This window comes from Nelumbo lutea, chromosome 4 (assembly GCF_056320005.1).
Source record: "Nelumbo lutea isolate HS-2025 chromosome 4, American lotus-T2T, whole genome shotgun sequence".
In the NCBI taxonomy this organism is placed as follows: Eukaryota; Viridiplantae; Streptophyta; class Magnoliopsida; order Proteales; family Nelumbonaceae; genus Nelumbo; species Nelumbo lutea.
Genome location: NC_142687.1, coordinates 95,538,172 through 95,558,658, shown reverse-complemented (window position 1 = coordinate 95,558,658; position 20,487 = coordinate 95,538,172). Strand labels below are relative to the sequence as shown.

General features: G+C 37.1%; 1 protein-coding gene across 1 annotated transcript in view; it reads right to left on the bottom strand.

Moving 5' to 3' along the window:
* The window catches only part of LOC148861980 (uncharacterized), a 38,360-nt gene that overhangs the window by 13,757 nt on the left and 4,116 nt on the right, over positions 1–20,487 (bottom strand). Inside the window, exons 3-7 of the mRNA XM_088982615.1 lie at positions 15,107–15,167; positions 14,703–14,998; positions 12,427–12,566; positions 9,692–9,766; positions 7,407–7,497 (exon numbers count right to left, since the gene is read on the bottom strand). Of these exons, the coding sequence (XP_088838741.1) occupies positions 7,407–7,497; positions 9,692–9,766; positions 12,427–12,566; positions 14,703–14,998; positions 15,107–15,167 (663 nt within the window). The remainder of the gene's footprint in view (positions 1–7,406; positions 7,498–9,691; positions 9,767–12,426; positions 12,567–14,702; positions 14,999–15,106; positions 15,168–20,487) is intronic.

Sequence of the window (20,487 nt, the reverse complement as noted above, 5' to 3'; positions counted from 1 at the left end):
TAACACTAGAGTTGAAGAAGTGTCGCTTCTAAGCGAAGTTGCACCCTTGACGAAATCCAGTACTACCTCATAGATGTCCTTTTTTATAATGTCCTAACAATGCAAAAAAGGCGACCACTAAAACCATCTGGCCCCGAAGCACTATCAACAGGAATCGACTTTACTACCCCCCCCCCTTTTCAGACAGCAGAGCTAACAAAAACATATTATCCTCTTCCTCCACTAGTTGGGGAATGTCTAGCAAAAGGGATTCATGAGGTGTAGTTGTTTCTGCACTCAAAAATTTTTCAAAATACCTCTCTGCCGCCTTTAGAATCTCCTTGTTTCCTTCCACCCAACTTCCATTTCCTTCTTTGATTTTTATAATTTTGCCCTTCCTTCACTTTTCTAGAAGTGAAAGATGAAAAAACTTTGTGTTGGCATCTCCTTCTTTAAGCCATTTAATACAGCCTTTTTCTTTGAAATAAATTTCTTCTCGAAGGAGGTATTCTTTCAGATCTTCCTTTGCCTGCAATACAGCTTGTTTTCTTGTTGGAGTTGAGTCTGATTCAAAAAGAACTCTTCCTTAAGGATAGCATCCTCAGATTCTTTCACCCTTTGAAAGATATCGCCAAAAACTTCACGGTTCCATCTCTTGAGGACAAATTTCAGACATTTGAGTTTATAAGACAAGGCCAAGAGGGGGGAGCCGAACACTGGAATGTTCCAAGGTTGTTTCACAACCTGTTTAAAATCATGCTGATGAAACCACTTCTGCTGGTAATTAGCAAGGGCACATGATCTGATTGTGTTCTGCTAAGGTGCTCCACTGTAGTATTAGGATACTTGGAAAAAACAAATGTTGTTGTAGAGAAAATGATCAAGCCTAGCAAAAACACAATTCAGCCCTTCTCTGTTGTTACACCAAGCCGGACATGGCTCTTGTGTTAGGGTCCAGCCGCCCTAGTTTCTCTGAGGCATCCAACATTGTGTTAAAGTCACCCATAACTGTCCAAGGCAAAGCCAATCTACTGCCAAACTAAAACAAATCCTCCCAGAGCTCCCTTCTCTCGCTAGTGGTGCATTTAGCATAAACAACAAAGGCCATGCAGTCCAATCCTGAATTATTTATCATGTGAATGTGTAACGCCTGGCCTGACGCTGCAACCACATATACAGCAAGCATATCTTTCCAAAAAAATCCATATTTTATTGGCATCATGACAAGAACAACCATGGAAACCTAGTCTAGATTCACCTCTTCTATTCTAGCATCATCAATCATTGGTTCAAGAATTGCCACAAAATTAAATTTATGCATACGTACGAATTTTTAAGATGATGGCATGTATCCTCGTTTCCCACGTCCCTTACATTCCACACTAACCACTTCATTAGGAAAAGTAGTAAGGATGGTAGCCCTTTGTCGAACGACTCGATCTTCTAGTGTTCAAGAGTTGTTGAGCCAATTCTTGAGCTTTCTCCTGCTTTGATTTTTTGGTTTGTTTCTTGGAAACAACTGGAACAAAGCCCTCTAAGTCTTCATTTACTGTAGGCTGGATTTGGCTTTCACCCCAAGTTGCATCGATTCTATTTTGTAATGTTTTGCTCAAGATTCTCCAATCTTCAATTGATAGTCCATCCTGGTAATTCATCTCTCCTACATCAGCCAGACTTAAGGTCTCTACAACCGGCCCCTCAAGAAACCCCTCTGTAACTGGATCTTGGTTGGATCTGCCACAACAAACTCTTCTTCTACATTTTCCTCCACCGCATTTGTTAGATAATGTGAAGAAACTCCCTGATGTACCATTTTATTGTAGTCTTTATTGCATTGTATTCTTATTTATTATTATTTTCACTTCAGCCCTGCAAGGGCCTCTCTGTAAATTCTCTAAATTGTGTTGCCCTACAAGGGCCTCTCTATAATTTCTTTAATTTCACTTTCTATATAAAGGACCCTTGGGGCAGGGTCGAATCATCCATTCTTCATCCCCAGAATTCTGTATTCTGCTCTGGGTCTGTTGACATGGTATCAGAGCAGGCTGCTCTATAATCTCTGCCCTTTCCTTGCTCATTCGTTGGGCATATTAGGGTTTTTTATTCTCAGGGTGTTTTTGGCTGGTGTTAGGGCTGTTCTCTTTAATCCTAACCTTTGTTCCTCTTGAAAGCTTCTGTCTGGAAGGATTTCTGACTGTCTGTGTCGCCCAGAACCTTCTTCTTTCTCTCAGAAAATCAGCAGAAACTGACAAGTCTTGGAGGAGTTCTGGTCTTCTCTCCTGGGCGGCAGCAGATTTGTTTTCTTCCTCCAACTGTGTACTGATTTCTCCAGGGCAGCAGCAGCTTTTCTCCTTGTGGTTCAGTTTTGAACAGTCACAGATTAAGGAATCTCAACAATCTGGCTACTTCCTCCCTCAACAGCAGCAGTTTCGAACCTGGTTTCTTTTTCTGACTGAGGAACTTCAACAGACATCAAGTCCTCTCTTTAAGCTGATATGGAAAACTTCTCATTTCAGGTTGGTGTATCACACTATTGTCATAATCAACTGTTATCAATCCTTGGAACCCTAGTTTTTGTGCTGCCCTATTATATTTTCTTCTCTTGGTTATCAGTCCTTGGAACCCTAGTTTTTGTGCTGCCCTATGGTATTTCTTCTCTTGGTTATCAGTCCTTGGAACCCTAGTTTTTGTGCTGCCCTATGGTATTTTCTTCTCTTGGTTATCAGTCCTTGGAACCCTAGTTTTTGCTGCCCTAATTCTGTGGTGTTTATTAGAGGATTTTTTATTCTTCTCTAAAGTTTCCTAGTGAAGTTGCCTTGGATTTGTCTGTATTTCATGCTTCAGCCCTCATTTTACTTTTCTAAAGAATACTGTGTTCAGCTGAAGTAATTTTCTGCCTTGTTCATTGCTGATTTTAGTACTTTTCCAACATCAATGCTGATATTCTGGGTTTTTTTTTTTTTTGCTCGTTTCTGATGGCTGAAAATGTTGATTTTCTCCCTATAAAATTTGATGGAACTAACCACAATATGTGAAAGTTCCATTTTGATTTTTATGTGAGAGAAAGGGACTTGAAGGTTACTTGAATGGGACTATATGTAAACCTGATGATGCTGAGGCTGATAGTAAAGCCTATACACAATGGAATCTAGACAACGGAAAGTTAGTCTCCTAGATTTTGAGCTCCATTGTGCCTCACGTTAGTGTTCCTAAGAGAAGACTGAGGACTGCCTATGAGATGTATGCCTATTTGAAAAAGGTTTATCATCAGTCCAGTATGTCACGGCAACATATTAGAGAGGGTAAGACCGAAAGGAAGGGAGATAGTTCCTTGACCGGCTATGATGGAGAATGACCCATCAGCTAATCTCACCTTATCTCTCCCAAAGAGGAGGTTATATGCCTAAAATAAAGTTGACTTACGAGTCGTGTTTTAAGGCTCCAAATTCAATTAACAAGGGGAATTAGATGTATGAAATGACACATGGAAAGCAATGGCAGTGTTATACCTAATGTAGATGCAAATGAGGTAGGAGTAGGGTCAAAATCCATCTGACAAAGTGTCCTACCATATAATTCCAAGTGGTCACAAAAAGAGTTGATGATCTCTTCCTTGGGGTTAGAACCAGAGTGTCGCTCCTGGGGTACCATGGGACTAGTCTCTTGAAATGCCACATTTGTCGAGTTATATTTCTTCTGACTTTGTTGGGTTAGCTTCTTACCCAGATCAGATGTTGATTTCTTACTCAACTCTTGAGCCCATTTAGGCTTGCCATGGAGTTCTCAACATGTGTCTCTAGTGTGCCTGGACTTCTGATAGTGAGTGCACCAAAGCTTGTCTTTGTCATCCACTCTCTTCTGTGAATCACCCTATTTAAAAGAGCCTCCAACATTTAAATTTGTACCTCCTCGGACTGTTAGTGCAACCGGCTCCCACTCTGTACAATTCACCACACTACTACTCTCTACAAACTAAACTAAGGCATAAACTTCCTGAACTAAAGGTAAGTTCTTACTTCCTACGATTTGTACCCTCATGGACTCATATGTAGGATTCAGCGCCCCCCCCCCAAAAAAAAAAAAAAATAGCAAATACCCATTGTTGGGAAATAAGCGACTTGTAGGCCTTTGCATCTTCACCACGCTTCTAATTCACATTTTGATAATGATCCAATTCCTTCCAGATTGATGTCACATCTGAGTAGTACACCAAGAGACTCCTCTCCCCCTGCTTGCAAGTGGAGGATTCAGCGTATAATTGGTATATCATTGCATAGTGCCTTTGCTTTGAATAGGTAGATTTGGCTTGTTCCCATATTTCACAAGCTGATTCAGCCCACATAAATGTCTTCCTTACTTGTGGCAGCATGAAAACCAATAGCCATGACATCACCATACTATTTTCTTGGTCCCATTTGTCATGTTCAACACTTTCAGTCCTTGGTTCCTTCACTTTACCATTAATATTGAAGGGATGAGAGATCCATCATATGGATAGCCGAACCCTGCAGAAAGGTAGGGCAAATTTTCAAAAATTTCTCTCTCCCCCATGTGGGAATCACACTCACTGTTTTAGAAAACTACATTTTCGAGGATCAATCTTGAACCCTAAACCGAACCAGATCTGAAACAAAAAAGGGTAGGAGAGGGAGATACCTGATACGGAGAAAATAATAACTCCCAATGAAGGTGTTCACGCCCAAGGGGATCTCCAAAAACTGCTCCCACTGAAGATGACACAGTGTAGAGTGGAGCAGAATCAGCAGGTGGTTCTTCACAAGAACCGAATTCTTCAGCAAGAATTCGATGGTGGGTATGTGAGCACGACTTCAAATCAGTTTTTCACCAAAAACTGATATCAATAACCTTTCTTGATCGCTCCTACAGGTAGAGAACGAAATGGCAATGGCGGCAGCAGGAGGAGAAGACAAGAGCAAAAGATGGCACAGTCTTACTGTTGCTTTCTTTCTCTCTTGTATCTGAGATCAAATTGAGTGAATGGAGGTCCGCCCTTCTCCTCCTTTTATAGCCTTAAAGGGAGCAGCTCCTAATCTCATTAGGAGTTTCCTAATTCAAATCCTTATTTGAATCTGAACTCTCTTTAAGAGATAAGGATAAACCCTTATCTTATCTGCAGAATAAGATCATCCCTCCTAATCTTATTAGGAGTTTCCTAATCCAAATCATTATTTGGATCTGGACTCTCTATGTGGATAGGGATAACTCCGTATCCTATCTGCTGATCTAAATCCCAGAACCGCCCCTCTTTAATTAATCAAATCAAACCAGTTCAATTTGGGCTTTAGGCCCATTAAGTCCATGTGCTCACTAACCTTCCAAACTGCTACCCAGTTGGATTTCCTTGTATGGCGTGGGACCCAAGCATTGATCTACACATCAGCCACATGGGTTCAGCCCAGCCTCTGTTACAAGGCCTGGCCGAATTCACTGTAGGAAACAGTGAACCCCTGAGCCCATCACCATGGGCTCTTAATGGGCCCAACACTTACACTAAGTGGTCCCTGGGTCAAGCCACCTTATAAAAACCCAAGGACTGTAGGCAGATGCAAGATTAGCCCATAAGGTATTACCCTCAATGGTCTTACACTTAACCTCTCAGCCCATAATGATCAAACACTGCCCGGCAAGAGAGGACCTCTCCCTCGACTGCAAGGTACAGTGTTGCACTCTCTACTCACATGGATCCTGGGAATTAAAACATTTTGCGAACATTTTGCAAACATTTTGAAACCGTAATATATATGTATATCTTTATATAAGTATATTTTGCAAAAACACATTTCAACAATTGAAATCGGATGTCGACAGCTTTGGTTTCCATCAGAGAGAGTGCATCCCCGATCATTACCTTTGTCCGATAAAGGGGTTGATCCTGTCACTATGATCACCCACTCAGATGAATTCTCGGACTGTCCCAACATACCCAGGTTTTGACCCCCTCCAAGGATCTCACTGATTGGCATATCAAAGACAGCCCAATCCGACACCTACTGAAGTATCATAATCGAGTTTAGGGGTCAGGTGTAACATTCTAGTTTTGCCCATTAATCTCCAAGGTCCAGGACAATACTAGAATTCTAGTCCGGTTCAGGGTTTCAAGAAAACCCACACTGCATGTACCTCAGGTCTCACCCTAGCAGTTGAGACAAGCTACCCCAACCAACTTGGCAGCACATCAGTGTCAGCCTTGGGAGATTTATCCAACGGTTGTGAAGATTCTAAACTAACACGAGTCTCATATTTGTCTAGTTTAAGGGTATTACAGAGAAACACACCATAATAACATGAATCAAATATGTACTTTATTCATTTAAAATAAATGTCATAATGTACATCATTCTGATTGGAGCTAAGGGCATACACTGTCTAACAAATATACCCTATTTTCCCTCTAGCAGTAATGTAAAGTTTAATTCCCCTAGACCATTCAAGGTAGTTTAGTCCATCAAAGGGGATTACAGCCATGGGGAAACTCATATCCATCCCCCCACTCGTTCCATTTTGACCTCCTAAAATCCCAGAAGTTGCAGATTTCTCAAACGACATGATTCAAACACTTTTCAGTTTCAACACACCTTATGATCCCTCCTGACACCAAAATAGTCCTAGAAACGCACCAAAGATGCAGCCCGCATGCACACATTGCAATCTGGACACAATCTAAATACAGACCAGCTTTAATTCTCCAAAAAGAACAAAATTTTAGGTTTATTTTAGTGTTGTACTGCCTTAACAGTCACAATTCACCAACTTCCAAACCATCCAAACACATTGACTACCAGGAAAGGTCATAAAACAGTACCATCACACCACAAAGGTTAAAAAATAGGTCATCCATGACCTACAGGTTTTCTGTTTTCAGGTATGGGATCACACAATCCATAAAAAAAGAGGTTAGAACCTCACAACTTCTCTGACGACACTCAGCTTTGTTTTTTCTTGGTACACAACCAAGAGAAAAGAAAAAAGAACAGGTTTGTACCAGTTGTAGGTCAGCCTTTCGGATCTCAGTTGAAGAAGACAGCAAGATAAGGAAGAGAGAACTTGTTCGCTCTGCTCTCAGACCCAGCTTACATTACCATATATAGGGCGACATAATTAAAAGGGAAAAGACCCTTATGCCCCTTCTGTAGTTAGAATACATAGACAATGACAAAAAAACTACTTTAACTAGACCAAACAGACCCTAACTCAGCAGAATACAAACATAAAAAAATAAAGTAAACATTCCAACAACACTCATTGCAGGAAAGATATGATGAATGATATAAAGTAAAGCCATATTGCAGATATATATCATATTGAATGATTATCAAAAATAATACATATATACATATATATCATATTGAATTACACAAAAACAACTATAAAAAATACATGATTAAAAATCATTAAATCAATCATACCATTGATATTCCACACTCTAATTGAGCCATCTTTTGATGCTGTAATAATTTGTTCTGAATTTGGAGCAAAGCATAACCAAGTTACAGCACTCTGGTAATCAACAGAATAAGAAAGTGCAAAACATCAGTAGTTATTTAATGTCCATATATATACAAATATGTACATACATATATCTATATATAGATATAGATATAGATTTAGATTTAGACATAGACATAGACATAGACATAAACATAGATATAGACATAGATATAGATATGTATGTAGAAAAGAAGGCTAAATGATCAAGGAATGCTACACATGGCAAATTGGTAGAGATTCCCAATATGGCCCCCCAACATTCCACTTGTCCTCTAAGAGCCTTTTTCTTTATCAGCAATAGAAAGCAACATTTATTATGTATCAAGAGAACCCCTTGTGATGTAGGACCAGCTCAATTCTAGTCCTTAGAGAATGTTGAATGGCATTCTTTAGTCAGAAATTTATGGCTGTTGATGGTTGTAATGGCTTCTTGAAGGAATAAGAAAGAAAATAGGGAGAGAAAGAAGACAGAAAACACCTGGAACCACTCTAGGGTATGGGAATTAGCACAAGCTGAAGAAAACTCAATAAGCTCCATTGATCTTTGTATAAAATGTCCATACATATTTATAGACTCTAAACTCATAATAATCCTAGAAGTCAAACTGTTAGAGTCATAATAATCCTAGGACTCAAACCAAACTGTCATATCCTATTTCAATTCAAAGAAGACTCAGTAACTTTAATCCTACATATGCAATGACCCTCAAATTTTAAACACAAGTAAACTATAAATAGACAATACAGAAAAATTATAAAATAACAAAAAAAAACCCTATTATGACCTGTTGTAAGGCCTTCTTTCTAGAGTAAGTCTTCAAGGGTGCTGATCGATTTCTATCACTTTGTTTCAAAAGATGAGGCAAGAGGACAAGTACAACACCCATGGGCCAACATCTCATAAAGCAACATACTTCTGCGACCTTGTCTTGCTAGTGCACGAGCAATGTTATTTCCTGATCTTGGTGTCTACCTGAACAAGCAATTCAGATTTGCCAATGACATGGTTCCTCTTAGCAAGAACCTAAGGGCCCCATCTGCTCTAGGTAAGAATCAGTCAATAATTACTTCACTTGCACCAAATCAACGGATTACCAAAACAAAATCCATCAAGGTTAAGTTTTATCCTTCCCCTTTTTTCGTGATACCCATGCTGCCTCCAGCTCAGGATACATGGACATTACACAGGAATCAGAATCCAACGCATAACCACGAGTCTGAGTCAACAAAACAAAGAAACAAGGATTCAAGGGCATTAATTTGTTGAATTTTAACATTATAAACCTAAAGAAAAGGGTCTATAAGATATTTTTGTTACTTTATAGGAAAAATGGCAATCATTGTATACATTAGTTGTTCATTTATGTTGAATAAGCAAGGAGAAAAAGAAAATGGCACATAAAGTGTCCTACAAAAATTCATGGAGTGTCAGAGTCTGATGTGTGTCCAACATCGACACTTCATTCATTTAGGAGAGTCCATGTAACACTGCTCCAGCTGCAATCTTCTTGGGCCAAAAGTAGCCATTGAGGGCCATCTTTTTTAGAGTTTTTAAAAGTTCAAATGAACTTTTGACCACTGTTTACATATTTTCTTCAAAATATCATTTTTATAAGATTTTTAAACTAACTTTTGGTACAACAAATCTTCAAGCTAGGATCCATTGAATGGTTTGATCCTGATAATTCAAATGTAGGATAGATGCCAAGTTATAGGTCCCCAGACCAATTACAGGTTGAAAGAGATAGAAGAGCTAGGAGCAGACCGAAAAGGACTTGGGTGGAAGTAATAAGAAATTATTTAAGCACCCATAATTAAGTGCTGGACATGGCACTGAACAGAACAGAATGGTGAAAAAGGATTCATGTAGCCAACCCTATATAGTTGGGACAAGGCTTAGATGATGATGACTTAACAAACGGTGGCTTAATCTATTAGTTCAGGTAATGAGGTAAATGCTAGTCACATGATCTTTAAACTCAAAACCTCAAACATGGGTATATAAATTTTTTACATATATAATAAATCTCGGCTATAAGAATAAAAAAGCTGATATATACAACAGATATTCATTTCCAATTTTTGAACTAGATAAAAAGCTTAATTAAGAAATATTCAATAAGTAAAACGCTTAGAATGAAAAGCTTCACGACTGCCTTTGTCTGAACCAAAATCATATTAAGTAACTGAGATAACATTTCACCTTATGTCCCTTGAGCTGCATTACATTCAGAACCTCCATAACTGACCCATCCTTTGAATATACAATCTCCCACACCTAGAAAAAGTAAATTTGACCAAAAAAATCAAACGCAAAATTTAATTATTATTTCAATAGATAGACTTGTCAAAGCTTTAACACGAAACCCTAAAAATGATCTAGCAGTAACAGCTTGGCATGCAAATTAGGCAATCACTTGATGAATACAGAAAAACAATAATATTAAATAAAACATGACAGCAGTAACCTTATGATTTCTCATCTGCACTCCCCCCCCCCTCCCCAAGCATACAAGACATTTTGAGAAATGAAGCAAGATGTACATATTCATGAATGGTAAGACATCAAATATGTCATTGTCAGGGATGTTCTAGCACATAAGCTTCTTAAGATATTTAGGGTCTGTTTGGTTCATAGTTGGAATCGGAACCGGAATCAGAATGGTCTATTCCCATAGTCTGTTTGGTTAAGATGGGAATTGGAATTGGATTTCATTCCCAAGGGAGGGGGAGGTAATGGCCATTCCCTCAAATGGGGGAATGCCATTCCACCAGGAATGGGAACGGGTTTCCGATTCCACCCAACCAAACAGTTGGAATCAGGATGACCCATTCTGATTCTGTTTCCAGAACCCTATTCCCACGAACCAAATGGGCCATTAGAGAAATTTGAACTGATCAACTGTCAAAATTGATAAAAACAAGAATCCTGTAATTTGTTGAGCAACAAAGTATTTAAATCAAATTAATAATGTTATGTCAACAATAAACGTTGAAAAGAATTACCAACCAAATACAGAAACCTGTAGGATGTAACACACTTGTCGACAGTAGCCCAATCTACTCTGCTTAATAACAAGATAAACAGGATGTCCAAGCTAATTAAATCATGAAGGATATGACATAACAAGTTTGAAGGTGCCTAAAGAAGCTCCGATATCTGAGTAAACTAAAAATAACTTGTTTTTCTGATAGGTAAGGTAAGAATTAAATGCGATTCTACTTATTTGAAGGACTCATTTCCACCAAAAAACTGAGCAAAACTACACAAGGACTTCTAAATATTTTCTCCTTTTAAGACACTAGCCCAAGTGCTCATGAACAGAGATGTTCATGAGGTGTCCATCAAAATGAATAATGTGGAGCATGTATTGTTTCTACTCAAGTCAAACAGTTGATAAGCAGTCAGCATTAAGATGCTCGACTATGCAAAAGGCAAAGAATTTCAAAAAGAAAAGAAGGGCTTATGGTTTGGTTTCAACAGAGAAGGATTACAGCAGGCAAGGGGAAGGTTAGAGATGATATTTGATAGTAATAGTCATGGTTCACAATTTCAACATCAATGGATTTTTCTCCATGTAGGGATGGAGAAATTTTGAAGATATTTCACTAGTTTTGATATGATATTTGGAAAATCTAAAAAAAAATCAAGATATTTCACTAGTTAACCACAGTCCCTTAGACATGTAAAACCCTGGTTTGCTTCTATCTTTAGTGCATCTTTATAAAAGCATCCTTGTACCATATAAAGTTGTAAACTATACTTTTTGCCATGCATAATACAATAAGAATGAATGAACCATGTAGAATAAAGATATGATGATACAGATAACCAAGGCATATGCTTTTATCTGTGAATATGATGGTAAGTGTAGGTATGCTAGATAATATCTCATGGACAAAAGGAAAAACAATTTGCATATATTTAACAGTGTGTAACAATGGAAGTTTCTATGCACATGACAAGAACAAGACTTTGTGTTTTTCTAAACTAACGGTTCTAGCAAGATATTAACAAGTGATGTAAATGTAAATCAATACATACAAGCCAAACTGACAAAAAAAATGTAGAAGCTTGATGTAGGAGGGGGTAGGAGTGCTACTAATTTAAGATCTGACGGTGGGTTTTATGGGGGAAGAAGGGGCTTTAAGTATTAAAGATGAAAAATATGGATGGAAAAGCAAATAGACAGCTTGCTGTCCACAAAAGAATAAGTAAGAAATTAAAAAAAAAAGAAAAAAAAGGAGAAGAACTCTTTCTTTTATAATAAACAATAAAGAAATAGATCACTTAGAAGAAGAAATAAGAGAGGGAGGAAAAGAGAAAAATTCCTGGAACAATCAAATTTGCTAAACCAAACTTTATTTCATCAAATCAATTCATGCTTGATTGCAATTACAATGATTTTATTTATAGACTCAACTTATGAACTCGGATGTCCCTTTACAAACTCCAATTTAGACTAGGATGAAACTCACCCAAAGTAACTTCTAATCGCTTTAAGACTAAGACAAACCCATAGGTAACCTGTAGGGATACTTGAATGAGGACTCTAACAACATTTTCCTAATCCTACTGAAGCCAACTTAATGTAAAGGCGCCAGAAATTACTAAAAATGATACATTGTGATTTTACTATAAATAATAATTATAAGAATTACTATAAATATTAAGTCTGAAAGTTACTGTAAATAGTAATTTTGAAATAAAAGTAAAATACATACAAGACAAGAAGAAAGTCAAAAGGCTTTTTTCAGGCTGTTCCTTCTCTTTAAATTTGTTAACTTCTTTTTGGGTTTTCACAGAGGCTCAAATTGATATAACCAAGTACATGCTGCTGCATCAAAGCTTTAGATATGTAATGTAAACTTTGCATACATCTCACTTCATCCTGCATTCTAATATTTAAACAAAATTATAGGTATAGTACAGCTCACCTTCACATCTGCAGTAAATGCTGCAGCAGCAATAAAACGCCCATTTGGAGATATAGTAGCCATGTTATTTTTGAGCTGGTTTGTGTCAACATTCCCCAAGATCTTCCCATTCTTTTCATGCCAAATTATAATATCAGTACCTAAAAATAATAAATTATTAAACAAAAAATTCAAATGAGAGTATTAAAAAAAAGGAATTCCTATGGAATTGGTCAAATATGCTCCAATAATCATCTAGTAAGTAATAATGAGGGCATCCCTATCCAAGACCCAAGAGAAAATAAACAGTAATAACATAAAATAATCCAAGGGAGCAAAGTATTACACCCAACCTATTATTCACATGTAAATTGGGATGAATTGCGAAAAGGATTAACAACCACAAGTGTAATATAAGAAACCAGTTCCCCATTTTCTAAAATATGGGTAAACACGGTGAGTATCCCTAACCTTACATGTTGTAACAAGTAAGCTCAAAGGTCGTTTACATCTAAGTCAGGAAGATTTCACCCATCTACCCTTTACCAACTCCAACTTAGAGATGATCATGGGCCAGGCGGGCAAAGGGCTTAGCCTAGGCCCGGGCAGAACTTGCCAGGCTTCAAGGCCTGCAGATTTTAAATATTTAAAATTTGTTATACTTATATAATATAAAATATTATATAATTTATACTGCTCAGAAATTCATGGGCTCAGTTGGGCCAGGCTAGGAATGATCTTATTTGTTAAACAATAGATGACTAGTTCCACCCCTAGGTAAATGGGTGTCCACAACCTCTATAGACAATTGAGGTGGCATTATTGTATAGCACCATGATCTTACAATTCTGCATTTCAAAATAAAAAGAATATTAGGAAAAAAAATCTCTTTATTGCTATAAAAGAATCTATTTTTGGCTTTAAAAAGTAGTATATAACTTATTAAAGACAGATTTAAAATTCTGAACTAACTATAACCTTCACCTTTCAAAATTGGAAACATTTCACAGACATTTGCCAATATATGAAAAACCAGAGGAACATAGAAGTGAAATTTTTCAATGAAATTTCAAAGTATGTAAGAAAACAAATTTATAAAATCAGAAGCTAGAGGACCATTAAAAGGATCTACTTATAACAAGTCGGAGAATATTAAGACTCAAAAAAGAAGTTTGACAAAAACATACAAATAAATGGTATCAAAGTTTAAGTCTTCATCCAATAGACATATATTAAAAAGATCTGTACGTATGTGCACGTCTATGTACATATACACGTGTATGAAAGTATCAATGTGTGAATATATACATTTATGTATGCATGTCATGACATATAAATGCAATTGCCCCCTCTCTCCCAATGTCACATAGGCTTCACCTTGGAGTATTCACATATAAATGTACATCTACCTATGGTAATATCTATAGAAAGATAAATCAAACCACAAGAAATGCAAAACAGAAAAGAAACTTTCTTTGTTCAAAATTTATCTAGAAAATGGAATACTTAGATATCAAGCTTGATATGGATTGAAAGAAATGTCAGAATCTGAAGTGGTTCACAAATGATGGATTCTAATGAAGGCTTTCATTAAAATACCAATCCATCTAGGATTTTTTTTGGTGAGATTATTTGATTTAGTATATCTTTGTTGTTTACACTTTGCACGATGTCCTTCTTCAATGCTTTGATGAAAATGATACCTTGTTTTAAAATATACTTAAATTTTATTACATTGTGTTTTTTTTTTTGGTGATAGAATTTTATTACATTGTTAGTCCATGCAATGCACAAATCTTGAAATATTTGAGATATGGCAACATATTGGCATCATTCTTTTCTACTCCAACTCCACTTCTTGTTGCCCCTTAATTAAACATCCATACGTAGGCAATATTTGTGATATATTGCTAACATTAGCCATGTTGAACACTAGCAGCATAAAAAGCTCTATGTATGAATCAGAAGTGCCATGTAATCACAGTAAAGGATCCTCCATTACCAAGTTTTATGTAATTGCTACTGCATTTGTACGACATTTATAATCATTCTTGAATCATACTAGTATCCAGCAAAATGTTCAGTGGGTGCCTGAAAAAATGGTGACTTGTGGTTCTAAACAATGTAAAGGCCCACTACATGACAAATTTTCAGAGAGAGAGAGAGAGAACTAGATAATTTCATACACATTCAACTTGAAAGTTAGAAAAGGTAACACAGCTGACAATTCATGAAGAAATCAATTGAACTTGATAACAGAAAAGTAAAATTAATTACAAATGAAGATCATGTCATACCTTCTGAACATGAAGCAATAATAGCACTCCCATCAGCGGTACCATAACTTGCAGAAGTTCCAACCAAAGTCAGGATAGCCCTTTTATCATGGACTTTGTGGTGTTCCCACTTGATCTCTGGGAGGGGAAGCTTGGGTTGCTGCTTAGTTTCACTAGTAGTTTTGGTATTTGCTTCTCCATGCATATATAAAGAAGAACCAGATAGACTTTGAGCAGCAACGACCAAATCTGATACCCCATCAGAAAAGACAACTGCTGTCGGATGGCTTCCAGCAGGCAAGTTGATTCTCAAAAACCTGCAGAAGAGATGGAAAATAGAATCGCAAAGCAACTAGAAAATGTATTAAACATCAATTAATTTGCATTTAGAGACAGGTAAAGATAAGTGTTTCTAGAAGTCATACTTGAAGCTTTTACTTGAAACATCATCCAATTTAAACACCCTCACCACTCCATCTGCACAAACTGTAGACAGAAAGTTCCAATTTCATTGCTTGCATTGAAATGAAGGCTAATGCCATAAGAAACAGAAAAGAAAAAAGAGATTTACAAACTTACAATATTGTTAAACCTGGATGACCAGACTGGACTGGACAATATGACAGCCATCCAGGCCCTCTATGCATGTCTTGTGACTCCTGTCTCGTATTCCATAGGGCTTGACCAAACATTATAAACTACTTCACAATGCATGACAAACAATATTTGTCCTACTTTTAGGAGCATTTCTGTTTTCTTTTTTAGTTCATGAATTGGGTAGTTGATCTGTACATTCAGGCCATTCAACCTGACATGCCAGCCTTAGCAGGTTGAAGTCTGGTCTGAGTCCAACATTACAAAAAATGTGCATGCTGTTTAGATCATTTTGGTTACAAACTATATTTTTTTCCAGTGTCTCATTACAACATGTTATGGTCAAGGTCAATTTCTCTCGTGAAGCTCTTTTTCTTCTTACCTCAAGCTATGATTAGAAAACATTCGCTCACAGAGAACAAGAAGAATAAGGTTTATCTCAAGGGGAGATAGCACCTATAAGAAATGGGTTGAAAACTTTGATAGTCTCATTACTTTTCATAACTGGTTAGTTATATACATGATTATATAACTGACAAAAATTCCAACATAACCAAAAAGCAGAGAACATGACAGACAAACAGAGTACAAAATTAGCAAATTCCAAAATTATAGTAGCAGAACTCCTTCAGTGAGTTGTAGCCATCGACATCATGGACTCATTGCTTCAATCACCCCAGTACATGGAAATTTTGAATTTACCAAGCATCTACGTACACAACATCCCCTCCTCATGAGCAGCCTTGTCCTCAAGGTGGACATTGGGAAACTTCGTTTCTAAGACCAAAAATCTCTCCCAAGTTGCATCGGATTCCAGAGCTCTTTACCATTTGATGAGGACTTCTATAACTGTCTGACAACCCACTTTGACCATTTGATGTCCCAGAATAGCTTCCAGTAATGATTGTATTACGCCTACTTCTGTTAGAGATGATAAAGTGGGAATAGAAACTGCATGGGAACCAATTTTCTTCTTCAAGCAAGAAACATGAAAAACAGGGTGTAGTTTGGAGCTAGGAGGTAATGCCAGTTTTTAAGCTACAGGGCCAATCTTATGAATCATCTAATATGACCCAAAGTAACATGCAGCCAGCTACATGGGTTTGTGCATAGCAACAGGAATTTGTCAATATGGCTGCAATTTCAGATATACCCAATCACCAACCTCAAATATTCTCTCCATTCTGTAACAATCTGCAAACCACTTCATTCTTTCTTGAGCTCTACACAGGTTGTCTTTCAATAATTCTAAAATCTGATCCTTGTCCCTTAACTTGTCTTCAATAGCTTGAACCTTTGTGGCACCTAGTATGTAGAATAAAAGGGTGGGAAGTAGGGTTCCATAAATAGCTTGATGAAGGGTGACTTGGGTGGAGGAATGGTGGGTGGTGCTATACCACCACTCAACCAAGGGTAGCCAGCAAAACCATATATGCAGCCTAGAGCTACCGGAGCATCTTAGATAATTTTCCAAACACTTGTTAAGGATTTCAGTTTGGCCATCAAGATAAGGATGGTATGAAAAGGTTAAGCTGAGGGTCGTACCTTGAACTTTAAACAATTCCTTCCAAAAAAACACTAGTAAATACCAAGCCTTGATCACCAACAATGAAGAGTGGCATCCCATGTAAATGGAAGATGTTGCTCATCAAGATTCGAGCTACTACTGGAGCTGTAAGGAAGAGCTAGGGGTATGAAATGGGCTTAACACATACTTTGTAAGCCGATCTACCACTACAAGGATATCTGACTTCTTATTTGACAATGGTAAGCCTTCAATTAAGTCCATGGAAATTTTCATCCAAGCCTTCTTACCCTCTAGTTCAGCGGAAACTTGAGAATTATCTGGTCCATCTTGATGACAAAGTATTGTCCAAGCAAGTAAGGACGGCACCTTTGAACTGCAATAGCAATGAGTAACAATTCTCTTTTGTATGTGGAGAGAGAGAGAGAGAGAGAGAGAGAAATCAACCATGGAATGCGTGGCTCAAATAAACAATCAGGTTTCACTTGACGCACCAAGACTGGAGAATCCCATTACTGCTGGCATCACACTCAATCATAAATGGTTGAGAAAAGTCCAACAAAACCAACACCAGTGCACAGGTCATAGATTCCTTCAGCTAATTGAAGGTTAGCTTTGATTCCTTGTTCCCCAACATCTTTCTTGAGAAGAGCAGTCAATGGCGCGGTTATTTCCCATAATTCATGATAAATTTCCAATAATATCTGATAAGACAAAAAATCCCCATAGAGATTAATTGGAGTTTGCCATGGCCACTGCAACATACATTCCACCTTGCAATGATCCACTGATACTCCTTGGGTTAAAGATGGTGTGCCCCAAATAATCAACCACTCAACATCCAAATCTGCATTTGGAAACTTTGGCATATAACTTGTGAGCTCGCAAGACTTCTAGTGTGTCAAAACATAAATGTTGGAAATATTGTTCAAAAGTGATGTTAACCAATATATCATCAAAAAATACTAGCACAAATTTCCTCAGATATGATTGGAAGACCTCGTTCATCAAGCTCTAGAAGGTAGGTGTTTTTGAGAGACCAAACAGCATTACTAAGAACTTATAATGCCTTAACGAGTCCTTAACTCTTATTTGATGGTATCCAGATATTAAATCCAGCTTACTATACAAGCATGATCCATGGAATTCATCAAGTAACTCATCAATGACGGGCACAGCAAATCTGCCTTTAATAGTGAGTTGATTAAGGGCCCTATAGTCAACACACATTCTCCAAGTACTGTCATGTTTTTTTATCAATAACTGAAATAGTTCATTAAATTAAAAACAAGTACAATGATGAAAACGGGGAGATTATAAATATGATTATTTACAGCATTACCCAAAAAAAGTTGATTTCTTCTCACCCCTTGTTTAGCCAAAGAATCAGCAAAGGAGTTAGCATCTCTTTTCATCGATCGTAGGATGACCTCCATGTCTTGTAACAGCCTTCTAATTCTCCTTCTCCCATAGGTGTAGATTTATAACCAACTTTGAGTCCCCTTCAATCACCAATTTACAGATAAGCAATTCCTAAGCTTTTTGTACTCCTTCCGGCGCACCCATTATTTCAGCACTCAGTGAGTCACCCACACCAATCAGACCAGAGAATAGAGCAATAACTCTTCCTTCATCATCCCTAAAAACTCCTCCAATACCTGAAGGACCCAGATTTCCTTCACTACTACCATCAAAATTCAGATTTATGAAGCCACCATTAGGTAGGGATCAAGATGGCCTAATAACAACCTTAAAAGAGAAGAAGCAGCAGCTTGAAGCCACTTCCTCATCAAATCACTGGTAAGAAAATCCCCAGAGAGTTTCAAGGACTTCACGCAATGGACCACTCTAAGGATAATGATCCAATTAAGGGGCCCCTGCTTCTCTCCTTCCCTGAAAAGATTATTTGATTCCTTTCTTTCCAAATCGTCTAACACACAGCCGCCCTTGTACACCTCCAAAGAGTTCTCTCCTCTTCTTTGGCCAGCTAACAAAGTTAGAGGAAAACATGTTTTGTACATTTGGTAGGGAGTTCCACCTACACCCAAACAAAAAGAGAAACCATATTCAAATTGAAGAAGTGGACCTGATAGGGCTCGATTTGAATTTGAATCCTATCGGTAAGTCGGATCTTCGGATCTGATCCAATCCGACTTGTTTTCTTTAAAAATTAATGAATTATTAAAAGAAAGATAAAATATACTAATTTAAATAAAGTAAAAACAAAAAATACAAGTACTTTTAATTATTTTCATCATAGATATACATTCTGATCCAATCCGACTTGTTTTCTTTAAAAATTAATGAATTATTAAAAGAAAAATAAAATATACTAATTTAAATAAAGTAAAAACAAAAAATACAAGTACTTTTAATTATTTTCATCATAGATATACATTTTTTATAAAAAAATAAATAATATAAAAATTTTATAAAAATATATTTATAAATAAATAAATAATATATAGGTATTATATATATTTATTTATATTTGTACATATATAATACATATCGGATCAGATCTTCTCAGATCGGATAGGGGTGATCCGAATCCGATCCGATTTCTAATCGGATCTGATCCGATCCTATTAGAAGACCTGAATTCAACCAAATAGGATCGAATCTCGGACCATGTTCCGATCCATTTGCACCCCTAGGTTAGATAGGACAAAAAAAGATAGGAATTGTTCCTTTAAGGGTGAATTGCCCAACCAAACATGTTCCCAAATTTTGACAATATTCCAGAGCAGGGATTATACCTGATTAATGGCAAGAAAGAAGGATTATACCTGAGTTAGGAGGACTGCAAATGGGATGGTCAATTCATTAGCCAAATAAGAAGTTCACATGCAACAGCTTTTTTGGGGCTTTATTGTAATACTGTGTGGTGTATTGTTTGTTTTATATTTTCTTCTATATTTCTGTAATTGGCTCCCCTTTATTAATAAAATTTTTCTTTGCTAATAAAAAAAAAAACAAAAGAAAGAAGGTAGGATGGCATGAATGGATTCCATGGAGAAGATCTTGTAGCCCTAATATTAACTCCAATGTCCTAGCCTTCAATCACAAATCCATGAATGCTAATGACCACCTTTGCCCACAATTTATCTCTATCATTTGGCAATCTCCACAACCATTTAATCAATAAAGCAATATTCCTCTCCTAAATATTCACAATACCTAGGCCACCACACTTATTACTCCTACCGACCATCTCCTAACTTACCTTATGATCCTTTTTTTCCTCCCCTGCTCCCATAAGAAATCCCTCATCAACTTTTCTAGCTTTCTACTAACCCCTTGTGGAATCCTAAACACCAACATGAAGTAAGTAGGTAGGTCGGATAATGTGGACCTAATCAAAGTTATCCTTCCTCCCAAAGATAAATAATTGCTTTTCCACAAAGCCAATTGCTTTTCCACAAAGCCAATTGCTTTGTAAACCTTTCAACCACTGGGTTTCAAAAGTTGCTACCTCTCAAATTATCCCTCAAAGATAGACCCAAATAAGTCATAGGCTATTGAGGAACCACACAACCCAAGATTTCTGCTCCCTATGGTATTTCCCTCTCTTTCATGTTCAAACCACAATACAACTTTTGTTAGAATTGATTTTCAAATTGGACATTTGCTCAAAAATTTGTACAATCTACTTAAGAACTCTCCCTCTCTTCGGGATCCAACGGG